Source organism: Rhinopithecus bieti, unplaced genomic scaffold (assembly GCF_001698545.2).
Source record: "Rhinopithecus bieti isolate Rb0 unplaced genomic scaffold, ASM169854v2 scaffold_2339, whole genome shotgun sequence".
NCBI classification, from domain to species: domain Eukaryota; kingdom Metazoa; phylum Chordata; class Mammalia; order Primates; family Cercopithecidae; genus Rhinopithecus; species Rhinopithecus bieti.
In genome coordinates, this window is record NW_016803819.1 from 1433733 (window position 1) to 1453437 (window position 19705).

The following is a 19705-nucleotide window of genomic DNA, read 5'->3' on the forward strand; positions in this document are numbered from 1 at the left end:
AAAAAAAAAAAAAAAAAAAAAATGGCATGTGTACATATATATGAAGTAAAAAATGAAAGAATGAATAAACAAACTAACGAACATCAACAAAGTCATGATGAACAAATTCACAAATTCTTGAACTACTGTTAACTTATATGAACACTACTACTCAGTGAAAAATCATGGTAAAGTTACAGATGCATTTCAATTCTCCACGGATATAGAGCTGTTCAAGTTTGCTATCTGAATATTTCTGTAGCCTCTTTTATTACCTTAAGGGTTTTTTGTTTTTTGTTTTGTTTTTTTTTTGACATGGAGTCTCACTCTATCGCCCAGGCTGGAGTGCAGTGTGACAATCTCAGCTCACTGCAACCTCCATCTCCTGGGTTCAAGTGATTCTCCTGCCTCTCAGCCTCCTGAGTAGCTGGGATTACAGGCGCATGCCACCACACCCAGCTAATTTTTGTATTTTTAGTAGAGACAGGGTTTCACCATGTTGGCCAGGATGGTCTCAATCTCTTGATCTTGCGATCTGCCTCCCTCCGTCTCCCAAAGTGCTGGGATTACAGGCATGAGCCACCATGCCCGGCCAGCTTAAGGGTTTTTTCTTTTGTTTGCTTGTTTTGTTTTGGTGAAGAAAACTAATCTGGGCAAATAGCTCATGATGAAATTTGACCAGAAAATTTCTGAAAGTGTCCAGTAGTGTTTTTGTCTCTGATCCCACTGAGCCACTCCCTCACAATCTTGGTGGCTGCATGCCTTCCTCCAAGGTGTTGAGAGCATCACCTGGCACTTCTGGGAGGCTTCACACAGGACTCCTAGAGGCATACATCCAAGTGCTTCCTAAGCTGCCACTGTCCACTGGACCCTCTCCCCAGAAGCTAAACAACTAGCCAAACTAAGAACTAAAATTGATATTTTCAAAATATCAGTAGAGATAAGAGAGAAAAAACAATCATAAACTTCTTTAGTGGTTAATTTTTTAAAAAGAAAAAGATTCTTTACTTTTCAACAGCTCTGAGGGATAATGCTCTTCCCAGATCTCCATCACTGAAAGTCTATTCAATCTCCAGCACAGATAACTTCAAGTGTCCGAACATCCACATCCCAACTGACTGACATTTCTTCCTTTTCATAGCACTCAAGCCTCTCACAGCCCTCCCCTGGTTCCACCTTGAATATATCTGCTGTCTTGTGCTCATTAACCATTGTTAGACTCTGGCTGCCACTCATCTCATTGTACTCACCTGTCCGTCCCCTGAAGTACCTCATATGATACTTTATAATGGAAGGCAACCCAAAACTACTTTATTCACCGGAACATATATTTCTGCATAGAACTTTCCAAAAACACAAAACTGAACAAAATCTTTTCTTTCTTAAGTTCATGGGGTAAAATCAAAAATATTTTTATGCCTTTTACCCCTAAAGTGCTAAAATCTCACTTGGAAAACACACCATCTACCCCAGAACACAGTATGCCTAAACTGTTTTGGAAACATCTCACATCTGCCTTCTTGAATTCTTCCTGTCGCATCATGGAACTCTCTACTGAGAAGACATAACAGGAAGGCTAGTGAGTCACTCAAGGTCCTTAAAAGATTAAAATTAATTCAGCACGGCAAACCAGCTGAAGACTGGGCTTAGGAATTTTTTTTTTTTTTTTTTGAGATGGTGTCTCACTCTCTTGTCCAGGCTGCAGTGCAACGGTGTGATCTCGGCTCACTGCAACCTCCACCTCCTGGGTTCAAGCGATTCTCTTGCCTCGGCTTCCTGAGTAGCGGGGATTACAGGTACGTGTCACCACAGCCGGCTAAATGTTCTGTATTTTTAGTAGAAAAAGGGTTCTGCCATGTTGGCCAGGGTGGTCTCAAACTCCTGACCTCAAGTGATCCAACCTCCTCAGCCTCCCAAAGTGCTGGGATTACAGGTGTGAGCCACTGCACCCAGCCATAGGCCTAGGATTTGTAAGAAAAAAGGGGGAAAAATATTTATAGTTAAAATTACCAAAAGCCATCTGAGATGAAATGAACAGTTAGAAGAGGTTTCTAAAAGTGTGAAAAATACAGATTTATCCAAAGCTTTAACACTCTTAAGCTAGCTAAAGCCAGAAATAAGAGGTGCTGCCAGTTCTGTTGACATAATTAGGTTTGTGGCTCTCACAGTCATCAACTATGCAAAAGAGTTCCACTTTGCCTCAAAACTGGAAACCAATCAATTGAAGTCATCAAAGGATTCAAACTCTAAAGCAACACTGCTATGGTCTAAATGTGTCCCCCATATTTCATGTAATGTTGGAAACTTAATCCCCAAATTCATATGATGATTGGAAGTGGGACCTTTGGGAGGTAACTGGGATTAGGTAAGGTCAGCAGGGCAGGGCTCCCATGGTAAAAGGTATCTTTATGAGAAGAGGAAGAGAGACCTAAGCTGACATGTATTCTCTTTCTCTCTGGCCATGTGATATCTTCGCCATGTCATTCTGCAGCAAACACACTCACCAGATGCTGGTGTCATGCTCTTAGACTTCCCCGCCTCCAGAACTGTGACCTAAATATATTTCTCTTCATTATAAATTATCCAGTCTCAGGTATTTCATTATAACAACAGAAAACAATCTATGACAACCATGGATCAATCTCAATTTAAGGCGAAGTGTGAAGTCAACTGAAACCAAAATGCCCCTTTTCCTTGGCACTGACCCTTCTAACATATAGACTTACAGACTCGAATAAAACAATATTTGTGGCAGACTGAATTACTAGCCCCAATTCTTCATCCTTCCCAGGAGCCTAGAACATAAATAAGAATCACCCTATCTAAGTCTTCTAAACAATTATTTTATACAAATTGTTCTTACTTTTTCTATTTCTACAGGTATACTGATGTAACAAACATCAGACAGCATGCATTAATGATCACAAATCTATCCATCCAACCAGCAAATGAGTAACTTTATGGAGCCTTTTACTATGTGCCACATACCGTGTGAAGAAGTTCACATATACATATAATGAAGACCTGGCCGCTGCTTTCAAGGAGGTCTAAGTCTAAATGGAAACTTATGAGTGATGTAGAAAGCCACTAAGATAAACACGATGGCAGAAACTTAGAAACATTTCTTTGAGAATACAGAGAAAGGACTTTATACAGTTCAGAGGGTCTAGAAAGATTTCACAGTGGAGGTGGCATTTGATCTAAACCTCAATTGCATAGAGGAATGGAAAGATCCCCTAAAATATAATTTTCTACTTTCTGGATTCTCAAGATACTACTATATGCCTCCAGTTGAACCAGACTAAATCTGATATATTTAGCCTCTGTGGTAAAACACTGGATGCTGCGTCGGAAGACCGAGGTTCAAGTCTCAGCATGGCCACCTGAGAGTGAGAAAGTACCACCAACAGGATCTGGCACATGGTAAACCCACAGAATCTCTGTGTGCCTTCCCCAGTAACTCGGATTATTCAGCTTCACCAACAGATCATTATAAAATACGTAGCCAATGCCAAAACCAGGCATTGACTAAGATATAACATCGAGTATCTTATTCAACACATCAAGTTCATTTTGTGATATGTAGATGGCTCCCATTTTCATTCAATTAGTCATTATTTATTTATTAAGCTCACTTGCCATATTCTAGGCATTGAAAATACAAAGATGACGATGAACCAACCCTTGCTCTTAAGGTCCAGAAAGTCTTAACTCAGAGTCCAAAATATGGGTTATTCATAATTAAGAGAAAAGCAAACTTTTATATCCCACCACTGTACCGATACTGATGATCTCTAATATAATAATCACCAATATTCATTAAGCGCTTGCTATATGCCAGATACTGCTCTAAAAGCTCTTTGAAGTTTTGTTTTTTTTTTTTTTTGAGAGAAAGTCTTGCTCTGTGGCCCAGGCTGAAGTGCAGTGGCATGATCTCGGCTCACTGCAAGCTCTGCCTCCCGGGTTCACACCATTCTCCTGCCTCAGCCTCCTGAGTAGCTAGGACTACAGGTGCCTGTCACCACACCCAGCTAATTTCTTGTATTTTTAGTAGAGATGGGATTTCACCATGTTAGCCAGGATGGTCTCGATCTCCTGACCCTGTGATCCGCCCACCTCAGCCTCCCAAAGTGCTGGGATTACAGGCGTGAGGCACTGCACCCGGCCTAAGATGCTCTCACTTAATCTTCACAGCAGGTCTATGCCAAAACACTCTTATTATCTCTGTTTTATAGACGAGAGGCTAAGAGAACTGCCTAGATGTAGCAGAGCCGGGATTTGAACTCAGGAAGCTCACTCTAAAGCCTATGCTCTTAATGACAAGTTAATGGATCATGAGGCCCATTGCCACACCATCTGGACTTGGTTTTCTCTGCGTATAATTCTGCTTTTGTACACTTTAGCAATGAATCTAATTTGAAACAGTTACTACGCAAGATCCATCTAGTTCCATATTCTGTGTCTTCAATTTTGTTAAACCCCAAACTAAACATAAAATTACATGTTGGTACCACCGAAACCTGTAGCCAGGAAGGTTCAAAATGATGCATCTTTTCAACGTTTTCATAAAGCAAACATGAAACACCAAGTGATTAACAGAGAGACTGTATACAGTATGACCAACAGGTATTTATTTATCTGAGCCATCATGCTTACCTGGGGCCACTGAGGGAACTGTATCTCTGAAAAAAACTCTAACTAGATTCCAAGTTCTCACTTTGCAGTAGCAAGATACAACCCTTTCTTTAGAATCAGGGCCAAGGCACTCTTTAACTTTTCTTAACTCCTACGAAAATAGTCATTTCACAGATGCTTTTCCTTTTTCAAACAGCCTCTTGTTTTCTTAAAGGACAGACTACAGAGGAGGAAAAGTGTAGCCACATATTGTATACATGACTGATTGTACAAAAAGAAGTTACTAAACAGCTGGAGGGGGAGATTCAGTAGTAAAGGAAAATAGAAAGTAGTCAGTCTCTGGGTTAGCCATTGGATTTTATTGTATAAATAGCATTCTAACTTGGAAAGGATGCCCCCGAGGAAGAAATGAGTCTATTTTTCTAGGCTCCCCAAAGTGCAGTCTATGATCCAAAGATAACTGCATCATGATTTAGTCATAAAACACACACCACTGTGATGAGTATGTACTTAACACACAGCAAGTCAGCAGGCAAATACACACTTTTTATATATATACTATGGCATGGCATACTAAGACGTCACAAAATATTTGCTCTCGTTTTCTCTTTTCTTTCAACTGTTAGTATTTGTGTTTATTTTATACATATACACATACACATATATACTATATAAAACATACATAATAAACACTAACTTTATTATTACAAGTGAAACAAAAACTGCTTATTTTATTTCATTCACTAATCTACATATTACCTGAAACCTGAAGTGTGATTATAAACAAAGAGATTTCATTTCATGGGGATCCGCAGCAGACTCTGAGGCAATTCCAAAAGAGGACTCCCCAAATTATGACGATTAATATTGAGACATTGCAACATGCTGAAGTAGATGCAGAGATCCCAAAGTGAACATTTTCAAGGCTGGCACAAGTTTGGCTTCTAGTATATTTTTTAAAAACACAATCTCATTGCTTTTCATTCATAGCTAATACATTCTTTTGGGCATATTTGATTTGAAACATCTATCCTTAGCAACTTATCAAGGGCCACCATCATCCTGTCAAAACCAACTTTCGAGAGAAAACTGAACGTATCTTCTTAACATGTCAAAAAACTCTAATCCAGTTCACATCACAGACCAAGCACTGTTAAGATGTTCTGTGGAAACCCAACAGCAAGTAATGTCAGGACACTGAGCAAATGAGTGGTAAGTGTCACATCAGAGGGACCCCTGAAAGCCTTCCTGGAAAGAGGGAGTTACAGGAGCATTTCAAGAGCTCAAGCCTGTAATCCCAGCACTTTGGGAGGCCGAGACGGGTGGATCACGAGGTCAGGAGATCGAGACCTTCCTGGCTAACACGGTGAAACCCTGTCTCTACTAAAATACAAACAATTAGCCGGGCGAGGTGGCGGCGCCTGTAGTCCCAGCTACTCGGGAGGCTGAGGCAGGAGAATGGCGGGAACCCGGGAGGCGGAGCTTGCAGTGAGCTGAGATCCGGCCACTGCACTCCAGCCTGGGCGACAGAGCAAGACTCCGTCTCAAAAAAAAAAAAAAAAAAAAAAAAAGAGTCCCAGTAGGTAGAGTGGAGTGCATACTTCAACTGTGCCCTCTCCACAGGCCCTTACCCACACCAGCACTCAGTAAGCCAAGGGGCTACGGACAGAAAAATACCTAAATACTCATCAGCAGGGAACTTGCTAAATAAATCGTGGAACTTGTATATAGTGGAATAGCATACATAATACTTAAAAAGACTTAAGTAGAAAAATGGATTGATCTACAAAATATGTTTGTACATGAAAAAAAGCAAAGCATTCATAAAACAATCTAATTAGGATAACTTTTTCCTGGTTTTAACTATTGTGGCAAATTTTAAACATACAAAATTAGAGAATAGAATAATGAACCCGCACGTACCCATAATGCAGCTTTAACAATCAGCAGCTTATGGGCAATTTTGTTTCTTTTTTTATCCTTCTAATCCCAATTATTTTGGAGGAAAATCCCATATACAATATTGTTTCTACCAGTATGGGTTATACTGTATTATATATGTTATACTATGACATAGATTAGTATTTTATATTAGTATATTATCTCTAAAACATAGAGATTCTAAAACATCATCACAAAATTTGTGTAAATTTTAAAGTTTATTATTTTTTTTAAAATTTTTAATTTTTATTTATTTTATTTATTTTTTAGTTTTTTTTTTGAGACAGAGTCTTGCTCTGTTACCCAGGCTGGAGTGCAGTGGTGCATCTTGGTTCACTGCAACCTCCACCTCCCGGGTTCAAGCAATTCTCCTGCCTCAGCCTCCTGAGACTATAGGCACGCACCACCACATCCACTTAATTTTTGTATTTTTAGTAGAGACAGGGTTTCACCATATTGGTCAGGGTAGTCTTGAACTCCTGACCTGGTGATCCACTGCACCTGGCCTAATTTTTATCTTTTTGAGATGGAGTCTCGCCTGTCACCCAGGCTAGAGTGCAGTGGCGGGATCTTGGCTCACTTCAACTTCCGCCTCCTGGGTTCAAGCAATTCTCGTGCCTCAGCCTCCAGAGTAACTGGGACTACAGGCACCCGCCACCATGCCTGGCTAATTTTTTATGTCTTAGTAGAGAAGGGGTTTTGCCATGTTGCCCAGGCTGGTCTCAAACTCCTGAGCTCAGGCCATTTCTCCACCTTGGCCTTCCAAAGTGCTGGGATTACAGGCGCGAGCCACCACACTGGCCTTAAAATTTATTATTAATATGTGGATATATGACTCAAATATTTTCTGAGAGGAAATAAAAACATAAGCTAATGGTCATCACTGGGAAAGGGGGCTAGGGTGAAGGGCAGAGACAGCTTAATTATTCACTTAAAAATATATTTATGTTTTTTGAGACATAGTCTCGCTCTATCACCCAGGCTAGAGTGCAATGGCATATATCATGGTTCACTGCAGCCTCAAACTCCTGGTGTCAAGTGATCTTCCTGCCTCAGTCTCCTAAGTAGTTGGAACTACAGGCATATGCCACCGTCCACCATGCTCAACTACTTTTTTTGGAGGGTGAGAGATGGGGTCTTGCTGGTCTTGAACTTGTGGGCTCAAGTGATCCTCCTGCCTCAGCCTCCCAAAGTGCTGGGTTTACAGGCATGAGCCACCATGCCTGAACAAAACTTTAGGTTCGTTTAAAATTTAACTACAACGGAACTGGCTATGCCAGGAAGAGCAGCAGAAAGGGTGCCATGACCAGAGGGAGACAGCAAGGTGTCAGTAAACGATGAACACACGAGGTAGAGCTTGGCTGGAAGATGTGCAATAAGTCTTTCATGTATTAATAGATTCAAACTCTAGCAGGTGACAACGTCCATCAGCTGCTGAATACGAATTCTCTAAATGGGTAAAAAGTATAAAGAGCTGTGAACTCAGGGACATTACTGAACATAATTATGATTCCAATAATGTGCAGGGCCAGACAGTTATGAGATGAAACGGCCTCATCTCAACCTCCCTGCTGCCACATCCCACAGCAGTATGCATCACTGAAAGTACTGGGATTTTAAAGGGCACTTCAAAAACACTACTTTTTTTCTTCTTAAACAAGTTAATGTCTTAACTCCTCTTTTCCTTATCTTTAGTCCTTGTAATTTATCTTCCTTATAGGTTGTAAAAATGTGATTTCCTTCCGTGGTGGTTCTATCTGTTTTCTTTGTTATATCTATATTAATACAGCCCTGGGACCCACTAGGGGAACTGCTGGACTACTTTTTAAAAAATTAGCCTTTCTGAGTGCTTGTTTACGCCGAATTCAGATACAATAAAGCTCTCCAAATTTTTCAATCTTATGATCAGGATAGTGGGAGCTATGAGAAAATGATATTTAAAGTAGCTGACTTTTAGGATCCTGTTCATTTCTGTCACCATTTTAACACCTCCGACAAATCCAAAATATTACAAATATATACAAAAGTCCAGAAAGACTGGTCTCAATTAGACTAGTTAAAACCTCAACTTCTGAATATATTTTCAAGAAATACCATTTTCCCACTTTTAAATATTACTTAAGGCTAGTAAAATCCTCCTCAGTAAATGTCAAAAAGAGAAATGCCTTTAATGAACAGACGGCTAATGTTTTAACTTTTTATGAGCTTCACCATAAGTAAGTTCTTTTGAGGGCTTTAAAATAGTTCTCTTAATTGGGTTATATCCTTCCCCCCACAACTTTGTTTATTATTTTGCTTACCAAAACCCAGTATTTCTAGATAACATAGAGAAATGGTCTACCTATGCACTGGAAGTGTAATTTCTAAACAGATGATATTTTACTGTACTTAACACCAAGGACCTGTTTATTTTACAAAAATGCTTCCCAGAACAAACAGCTTTATGTACGATCCAAAATGAAACTAACCTAAGATATGGTTGAGGAATGCAATAATATTTTGCAAATAAATTGCCCAATTTTACGGCAAGAGGCTCACGTTTCTCTCTGCATATAAATGGACATTTTTGGTCAGTCTAGAGATTTACTCCACCAATAGCTGAAAAGACCAAAAGAAAGTGCCAGCTGAGGCTATGCCTTCCCCAGGGGTACCTGTTTCATCCGGGGAGCTGGGTGAGGCACTGTCTTGGGACAGCGTTGTCCAGCTGGACTCCTCATCGCTTGGTGCCAGGTTCTGGATCCGGTGCAGTGCACAGTCGGTTTTGGCCCCCGTTTTCGGATGATCCTTCTTGGTCTCTGGGCTGGATGACACTGTAGCTACTTGGCCGTCTTCAGGGCTGGACTGGGGTTTGTTTGGTTTCTGCAGCAGCAAATCACCATTCCCAATGATGGTGGAGGCCTGGCCCTGGCCTGGCTGGGATTTCTCTTCCGCAATCCCATGGCGGTTGCCTTGGTTCTGCTCTAGTTCTCTGGCTGAGGTTTCCAGATCTGCATAGTAATTTAGGAAGCTCTTAGTTCTCCTGGGCTGGGAGGGTAAAATCTCACAGCCCGAGGAATCCTGTGGGTGGGGCTCTTTACCCTCTAACTTCTCAGAAGTTATGTTGATGACTGCAGTGGGGCTCAGGTTTTTGTTGGGGTCCTGCTGCCCTTGTTCTGCAGCCTTCCGGAGCTGGTTCTCCCCATTTTTCACCAGCTTGATGTTGGCAGAGCCATTTCCCAGCAGGGGCTGTGTAGCTGGATCTGAGAGGCCCATGGCCGCCTGGATGTTAGTTAGTGCATATTTTTTCCTGCATTTGGGAGGTGTGCTGTTCTTGGTTTCTGTGTGTTTTATTTCAGCGTTCAACAGTTCATTGTGGGAGGAACGGAGGTTAAGGGTGTTTGGCGGTGTGGCTGGGCTGTTCCGATTTGTGACGTCTGTAGTTCCGCTGCTGGCCATAAACACTGCCAAGGTGTCCACACCTGAGTCAGCTGGAAAAAAAAAAAGGTCATTAGACACTTGCCGTGATTAAACTACTTAGTATATACAGTGCAAGTAAATATTTTTATACAGAAAACTAAAAGAAGAAATGCTTCCACTGCACATATGTTCCCATAGAATGGACCCATTTTCCTCTTTATTTCACCATTTGTTCCTATATTAAATAGGAGCAAACAAAGGGCTTAACGTGGATAACCAAAAGCCAATTTATAGAAAAGCTAAGAAGTCTGAGGACCTAAATTTTACTTAAAATAAAAAATCATTTCTCTTTGAATTCACATAAAAGCATTTTCTTCTGGTGGCTGGTCTTCATTTTTTACAAGCTTGAAAAATCATCCCCTTTCCAAATATTCTCACTGCATTCTTATTCTTTGGTTCCTTCAGGCAACAACAACAAAAAATTGCTCAAGATTCCTCTGGGGCTTCAGCATTCTTAGTCAACCTGAAAGGTCATTGTTCAATGATGCTCCATACATCCAAGGTAATTGTTCTCAATCATGTTTAGAAACTGTGTTCTGAATGCCTGGAAAACCAAACCTCCATTAGAGTTTGCTAATGTCTTGGTGAACATTTTTGACCTGGGCTTACTGTTTGTACTACACAGAAATTTTGAAGAAATGGCTTAATTTCTGGAAGAACCCGCACAAAACTATTATTGTAGCATTGAAACCTTGGCTACAGACAACATGTTAGAGCTCCCAGAGGAGTCTGAATATATTCCACTGAATTAAAATACAGACTCAGCTGTTTGCAGTCATCACGTGCCTCTGCAGAACTCCTAGGAAACTATCAGACAATTGCATTTATCACAAATATTGTTTGTGCTGTTAGTGATTTATTCTATATGTCTCTTGCTAGGAAGAAGGAAAGGTTACTTAGACTACAAGGGAATAAAACTCATCAGCAAGAATTCCTAAGGTTTCAGATTTCTCAGTCTATGAGGAGTGACTTCTTTCTTATCTGATCCTTTTGCCCTCCACAGAGACTTTGATTATCTCTACCTCAGCGGCATATCAACCAAACCACAGCTTCTAAAATTCCTGAAATTGTATTCTGACAATTCCCTCTTCCTTCCCCAGGCAAAACAGGGATCTTCACAGGAGAGGAGGGCAAGAATTTCCCTGTTTGGGAGCTTAGACGTATCTCTCCATTATCAAATACTTAGGTTGGGCAATTTTACTAAGTTACTCATTCTAGAGTCCCTATGCTTCCAGGAAGCAAGGCAACATCCATTCTCCATTCCAGACCATGGCCATTTTTATACAGAATGACCATATGGCCCATAAGAGAGTCAAGGGCTGTAATCCCAAGGGTTAGGATCTTGGGCCCCATTCTTTAACGTTACTATTTATAAGGCTTCCTTCTTACCCAGCACCCCACCTTAGTTCTTAGGCCTCATTTTACAGAAACAGAGAATGTAGTGTGGTTTTTCCTTTTGCCAAATTTCCTTTTCTTCTACCCAATCCACTGGAAGGTTTCTGCCTTTTAAACGATACTCTTGACAATTAAATTTTTAAAAAATTGTTTCTTTATTACTGTTTGACTACAACTATTATACCATTTTATAGGAAACATTATGTTTCAATTTATAATTTAACTTCACTCAAGGGTAGCATTTCATATGAGAAGGGCCTACCTGAAACCTACATTAAGTTTTCCCTGAGACACATATCCAGAGCATAGATACATGAGAAAAAGTTATTTTTAGACTCTTAGGTATTTAGAGTGACATTACCAGAAAGTGCAAATCTGCTGGTTTCCTAAAAGGCATGGCAAAAAATTTCTATGAGGCTGCTTTATGATGCTAGGTACTATTCTACATTCTAGCAATGTTATTAGGGAGATATTTTTATTTACTTTGTTTATAACCATACATATTTTCAGAAAGAATACCATCAGAATTTCTAGGTGATTTTTAATATTTAAGTAGCTTTTATATCCTGGATATACAAATTAAGACTTCTAGCCACAGCCAGGTGTTGTGGATCATGACTGTAATGCCAGTACTTTGGGAGGCTGAGGTGAGCAGATCACCTGAGGTCGGGAGTTTGAGACCAGCCTGACCAACACGCAGAAACTCTGTCTCTACTAAAAATACAAAATAAGATGGGCAGATTGCGCATGCCTGTAATCCCAGCTACTCAGGAGGCTGAGGCAGGAGAATCGCTTGAACTTGGGGGGTAGAGGTTGCAGTGAGCCGAGATTGTGCCATTGTACTCCAGCCTGGGCAACAAGAGCAAAACTTCGTCTCAAAAAACAAAACAAAACAAAACAAAACAAAAGACTTCTAGCCACATTTTCACAGTCTTTGGTATCCCATTACCCTCTCAGGGGCCACGTAATTCTTTTGTAGAAATAATGGAAGGCAGGCAGTAGTGGCAAGAGGCTGAATGGAAAAGGACCATCCAATACAAACTGGATGAACAAATGCAGCTCTGTATATGCCATATTTATTGGTTTGTTTATTTACTTATTTATTACTTTTGAGGCAGGGTTGGTTATTTATTTATCATTACTTTTGAGACAGGGTCTTGCTCTGTCACCCAGGCTGGAATACAAGTGGCAGGAACATGCCTCACTGCAGCCTCAACCTCCTAGGCTCAAGGGATCCTCCTACCTCAGCCTCCTAAGTAGCTGAGACCACAGGCGTACACACCATACCTGGTTAATTTTTTGACTTTTTGTAGAGACAGGGGTCTCACTTTGTTGCGCATGCTGGTCTCAAATTCCTGGGTTCAAGTAATCCTCCCACCTCAGCCTCCCAAAGTACTGGGGTTACAGGCGTGAACCACCAGGCCCAGCCTGTATATGTTGTTTTCATATATTAAAACCTGAACACAGTTTGAGTAATATCTTAGATATTAAATAATGGTATCATGTGGAGGCAAAAGTAAAAGTTCAATCCTACAGCTAAGGCAGCCAAGCTAATCCCATGAACTAGAGAGTTCCTCCAGGAGTTACATATTAGCTGGGAAGTCCTTGGGCTCAAAAGGGTCATGAAGTAGCTAGAGGTTAGCAAAATCCTAGAAAGATCAAGGCTGCAAGAAAGCAGCCCCAAGTGAGAGGCAGTGCTGTAAGGGTTAAGAGCACAGATCTCATGGTCAAAGAGAGAAAGGCTCAAGACCTATCCAAGCTACTTACTAGTTAAAAATGGGGACATTAATAGTACCTGGTTTACATGACAAGTAAAATGAGCAATGCCTACAGAGAATTTATAACAATAAATGTGAGCTCCAGTCACCACTTTGTACCCAAGTAATATAGCGCAGGGCTGCCTGCCAGGGCCCCCAGATTACCCCCTACTCTTATTGGTCTGAGTGATTAAAACGGTCTTGTTGCAGAGACACACAGGGAGGAAAGAGACTAAGAAGGAACAAAGAAGTTGGGTCTATGAGGGTTTAATTATGAAAAAAATATATACATTCCTCAGGTTTAAGAGGATAGAGGTTTGTGTTTCTCTTTAAATAAAAGAAAATCTTACAATGTTTCTTTAAACCTTCTAATATTTAACTGTTTGCTTTGGAATCAAAAGGCCTAAGAAATAAGAACAAACTCTTTAACACAACCGACAAGTTACTTAAACTCCCAATTTCTTTGCTGTAAAATGAAATTATAATAGTATCTACACCTCATTGAGTTTTGCTGGGGACTAAAACAGATGACTGTCAAACCTTTGACATAATGGCTGGCATACTGTAAGAGCTCAATACATGTTAGGGATTATTATCATCTTACAGCTCCCTCCTTCCTTGCACACTTTTATTTCTGACCACCATACCTCTAGCCACCACTGACTGAGCACTTTCTTCTTGCTGGGTACTGTGCTAGGAATTGGAAAACCAAGGAATATAAAGTCCCCACCTCTAAGTGTTTTCAGACTTGTAGAAGAAAAATACATAATAAAGTCACAGAAATCACCCAGTGTGGCGGGTGGCAGGTGCAGAGGAATAAATGGGCTATTCACCTAGGGTTGGAGAGGATCTTCAGGGAAGGGAGGATTATTATCAAGGGAGCCTGAACAAATCAAGACGTGAAAGGAGACGCGTTATGATGGAGGGGAAGGGCAAAGGCAGGGATTATTCTGAAGCATGCTCTAACACTTTGGACCTGACCCTGAGGCAACAGCAGGAAGAACGAATGGAAGGTTGATGTGTACATTCCGAGTGTGTGTGTGGTATATCTGTGTATATGTTGGGCCTTTTTCCTCTAGCATATTCTTCAAGAAGGCAATGACTATGATGAAAAGACATTAAAGAAGTAATGTAAACCAGGCAATTAAAACATCAGTGGTCATCAGAGAAACCGTGGAAAGAGGTACACAGACAGTGTCTCCTGAATCTGCCAAAGAGGTAGGCTGGCCCCATTTTTAGGCTCATTCTTTGGCCTTGGACTCTGCCATTTACCAAAGGGACGCAGGAGCAGTTGGGAGGCTCTTTGTAATAGTCCAGTCAAGAAAGTGGGAGAGGACGAGGTAGTCACAAGAGACTTAGGTATGGGGGTGAAAGTCTTACTCTCCACTACTGCAGTTCCAGCTCTGGTCATCCCTTGACCAGGGTAGAAAGATAAGGTTCCCATTAGCCACTTGGATTCAGAGGTGAGGATTGAAGAGTCTGGTGAATTGAGTAATTAGAAAGACATTGGTGACTTCTATCATATCAGCTTCAGGAGAATGGCAGAGGTGGGCAGAGAGTGAGCTTTATTCAAGGAGCTTCACTACGAACAAAGTTCGGGGACACAGGACAGTAGCTGGAGGATGACCCAGGGTTATGGGGAGGACTTTTTACTTTTGAAGATGAGATTCTTAGTTATGGTTTATTGTTTAAAGGCTCTAAAAGCAGAAGGCAACAAAGAGAGGAAAAGTGGAAACATGAAAGAGGAACAGAACAGTAAGGTAGAAACCAGGTGATGAGTGAAGAGAAGGGACAAGAGCAGACTGGAAACAGTCAGCCCTGCCCAAGATAAAGGACACTTCACGCTAGGAGGGAAGAGAGGCAGTCAGGACAAGGACAGGTATGTCACTACAGTGACACAAAACTGAGCAAAAGCGAAACTGACAGACTTAATTTTATCTATGAAGAGAAAGTTTTCCCAGAGAGGAAACAGCCTAGGGGTATGGTGTAGCAGGGAACTTAAAAAAGTGATGAAGGTGTCAGATGTGTTGAGATGTACAGATGAGGGTGTGCCCTAGGATCCGGCCTGGAGAAAGCAGGAAATGAGGGGACTGAGCGGTAGAAAGGGTAAAGAAGTGGGAGAAAAGGAAAAGGCCAGGGTCAGAGGTCCCAGGAAGGTAAAGGTATTGCACACAGTGCAAAAACCCAAGGAGGTGGCAGTCTTACACTACCGAAGCCATTAAAAGGGGAAGGAGAGGGGAAAACAGCAGCATAAGCAGCTGGCAAAGGCAGCAGAAAGGAAAGACAGAAAGAAAAAGAAAGTAAGAGAAAGAAAGAGGAAGAAACAGAAACAGAAGGATACAGAGAGAGGAAGAGACAGAGGCAAGGAGTTGAAGAGAGAGAGAGTGGGGAAAGGCAGAAAGAGACAGAGGAAGAGACAGAGAGACAGAAAGTCAAAGAGAGAAGGAAACTGAGGAAGAGACAAAGAAGGAATCAAAGAGAGAGAGATAGAAGTAGTAAAGAAAAAAAAGTGTACCCTATTCCTTTAAAAGCTAGGGTTAATTTAAAACCTATAATTGATAACTGAAGGTCTTCTCTGTAACCCTATAACACTCCAATACCACCTTGTTGTCAGTGTAAACAAGAGCGTAGCCTGAAAGCACTGAGGCCACTGACAACCCATAGCCTACCTATCAAAAATCCTTAACCCCCTAGGGTTTCCTAACAGGGGATCTAAATTTTGACTAATTACCATACAAAAGTCGAAGCAGATCTAGGAGGAACTCCCTTCAGGACAGGACATAGATGGTTCCTCCCGGGTGATTAAGGAAAAAAGACACAATGGGTATTCAGTAAGTGATAAGGGAACTCTTGTAGAAGCAGAGTTAGGAAAAATGCCTAATAATTGGTCTGCTCAAACGTGCCAGCTGTTTGCACTCAGCCAAACCTTAAAATACTTACAAAATCAAGAAGGAGCCACCTGTATCAATTCTAAGTTAATATGGACTGAACGAGATCTTATTAATAGCAAAGAATAATTGAAGTCCCAAACCTACAAAGTTTTCAACAAAAGTAAACTTTGCTAAAAGTTAACAGTGTAACATGTATTATCCTACTACCACACGCTCTCAAAGGATTTCTCAGACAGTTTGCAAGAAATAACGAAAATCTATCCTTACTCTGCAATCCCAAATAGACTCTTTGGCAGCAATGACTCTCCAAAACTGCCGAGGCCTAGACCTCCTCATTGCTGAGAAAGGAGGAGGACTCTGCATCTTCTTAGGGGAAAAGTGTTGTTTTTACACTAACAAGTCAGGGATAGTAAGAGATGCCACCTGGTGTTTACAGGAAAAGGCTTCTGAAATCAGACAACGTCTTTCAAACTCTTATACCAACCTCTGGAGTCAAGCTACATGGCTTCTCCCCTTTCTAGGTCCCATGACAGCCATCTTGCTATTCCTCACCTTCAGGCCCTGTATTTTTAACCTCCTTGTGAAATTTGTTTCCTCTAGGATTGCGGTCATCAAGCTACAGATGGTCTTACAAATGGAACCCCAAATGAGCTCAACTAACAACTTCTACCAAGGATCCCTGGACTGACCCGCTGGCCCTTTCAGTGGCCTAAAGAGTTCCCCTCTGGAGAACACCACAACTGCAGGGCCCCTTCTTTGCCCCCATCCAGCAGGAAGTAGCTAGAGCAGTCATTGCCCAATTCCCAACAGTAGTTGGGGTGTCCTGTTTAGAGGGGGGCTTGAGAGGTGAAGCCAGCTGTACTTCCTGGGTCGAGTGGGGACTTGGAGAACGTTTCTGTCTAGCTAGAGGATTGTAAATGCACCAATCAGTGCTCTGTGTCTAGCTAAAGGATTGTAAATGCACCAATCATAACTCTGTAAAAATGCACCAGTCAGCACTCTGTGTCTAGCTAAAGGATTGTAAATGCACCAATCAGCACTCTGTAAAAACGCATCAATCAGCGCTCTGTGTCTAGCTACAGGATTGTAAACAAAACAATCAGCACTCTGTAAAATGAACCATTCAGCGCTCTATAAAATGGACCAATCAGCAGGACTTGGGCGGGGCCAAATAAGGGAATAAAAGCTGGCAACCCGAGCCAGCAGTGGCAACCCACTCAGGTCCCCTTCCATGCTGTGGAAGTTTTATTCTTTTGCTCTTCACAATAAATATTGCTGCTGCTCACTCTTTGGGTCCGCTCTACCTTTATGAGCTGTAACACTCACCATGAGGGTCTGCAGCTTCATTCCNCTAGAGCAGTCATTGCCCAATTCCCAACAGTAGTTGGGGTGTCCTGTTTAGAGGGGGGCTTGAGAGGTGAAGCCAGCTGTACTTCCTGGGTCGAGTGGGGACTTGGAGAACTTTTCTGTCTAGCTAGAGGATTGTAAATGCACCAATCAGTGCTCTGTGTCTAGCTAAAGGATTGTAAATGCACCAATCAGCACTCTGTAAAAACGCATCAATCAGCGCTCTGTGTCTAGCTACAGGATTGTAAACAAAACAATCAGCACTCTGTAAAATGAACCATTCAGCGCTCTATAAAATGGACCAATCAGCAGGACTTGGGCGGGGCCAAATAAGGGAATAAAAGCTGGCAACCCGAGCCAGCAGTGGCAACCCACTCAGGTCCCCTTCCATGCTGTGGAAGTTTTATTCTTTTGCTCTTCACAATAAATATTGCTGCTGCTCACTCTTTGGGTCCGCTCTACCTTTATGAGCTGTAACACTCACCATGAGGGTCTGCAGCTTCATTCCTGAAGTCAGTGAGACCACAAATCCACTGGGAGGAACAAACAACTCAAGATGCACCACCTTTAAGAGCTGTAACACTTACTGTGAAGGTCTGCAGCTTCACTTCTGAAGTCAGCGAGACCATGAACCCACCAGAAGGAAGAAACTCCAGACACATCTGAACATCTGAAGGAACAAACTCTGGACACACCATCTTTAAGAGCTATAACACTCACCACAAGAGTCCGCAGCTTCATTCTTGAAGTCAGTGAGACCAAGAACCCACCGGAAGGAATAAATTCCAGACACAGAGGAACAGATGTGAAGGGAATGAGGAAATGTTCTCAACCCTGGCCACATGTAAAAGCCACCTGGGGGGGTTTAAACAGTATAGATGCCTAGGCTCCACCTACAAAGATACTTTCAAGATTCTGATTCAGTTACTCTGGGATTGGGCGTAGTTAGGGCATTAAAATGTTCTTGGGGTGATTCTCATCTGTGGCCAAGATGGAGAACCATTAGAATAGGAAGTGTGAGATCTGGGAAGAATAAAATGATGTACATGGAGTTAAATATTTCAGAGGCACATGGAATGCTCTCATCGCATACATCATCTTCCTTGTCCTTCCACATATTCTCAGCATCCTTCCCTCCCTCCAGCAAATTCCTACTCATCTTTGAAGATTCAGAAAAGATGTCACCTCTTTATGAAGCCTTCTCTTGTCCCTCTGGAATCTCCTCCCAATTCTCACACCTTCATAAATGCATCTCTATTACAGCATCACTCATGCTGTTTTACTATTAAACTGTATGAGTTTCCCACTAGACTGTGACCTCCACCAACCAGCACAGAAGCCTAGCCCACAGTAAGAAGTCATAAATGTTTGAAGAATAAATCCTCGAGTAAAATGGGAAAGGCAAGTGTTTCATTAACATCTCCAGAAATGTTGAAATAAAATGTCTACGCAGAATTTCTGAGAGTTTCTTATTAAACACTGAAAGGAAACCACTGTTATTAATAGTTAAGTCAACAGGAAATTCATCTTTCCTTTCCTTGAAAAAGGGACAGGGAAAGGGCGATCAATGGTTAGTTATCTCAGCTTTTACCCCACGTAGCATCCGAGCAAGAGTTAAAATAAAATCCTTTAATTTAATGTACAGACCAATTTATCTTGCTCCTCAGTCTTGGCTCAAATAAATTCTTACTCAACTCTACCATGACTTCCAAAAGAACAAGGACTATTTCGAGTCAAAGGCATATGTTTTGTAACCTAGAGCAGAATGGGGTACTTCCCTGTCAAACATGACTGTTCATCATTTGCAATCCTATCAGCTCAATGTTCTCCATTTTTTGATCCGAAAAGCATCGGGCATATTGTTAAATATGGGGGCATGAGTTAGCAGTTCTTGCATACTTCCTCAGTAGATAAGAAGTTGCAGACTTCTATGATTAGATCCTATGTCTATGTCTTCTTCTAAATTGTAAATGTCTTGAGGAAAGTGACTATTCCATTCATTTTTTAAAATAACAGCTTTATTGAGATATAATTTATATACTATGTCTAGAAAACCCCACAGATTCAGCCCAAAAGCTCCTTCAGCTCATAAACAACTTAAGCAAAGTTTCAGGATACAAAATCAGTGTACAAAAATCACTAGCATCCTTATCCACTAACAGCAGCCAAGCAGAGAGCCAAATCAGAAAGGCAATCCCATTCACAATTGCCACAAAAAGAATAAAACACCTAGGAATACAGCTAACCAGGGAGGTGAAAGATCTCTACAATGAGAATTACGAAACACAGCTCAAAGAAATCAAA

General features: G+C 41.4%; 1 protein-coding gene across 17 annotated transcripts in view; it reads right to left on the reverse strand.

Moving 5' to 3' along the window:
- APBB2 (amyloid beta precursor protein binding family B member 2) overlaps positions 1-19705 on the reverse strand; it is a 430702-nt gene that overhangs the window by 203156 nt on the left and 207841 nt on the right. For all 17 annotated transcript variants that reach the window (XM_017854485.1, XM_017854599.1, XM_017854539.1 and 14 more), the window contains one exon: positions 9207-10022. In XM_017854485.1, the coding sequence (XP_017709974.1) occupies positions 9207-10022 (816 nt within the window). The remainder of the gene's footprint in view (positions 1-9206; positions 10023-19705) is intronic.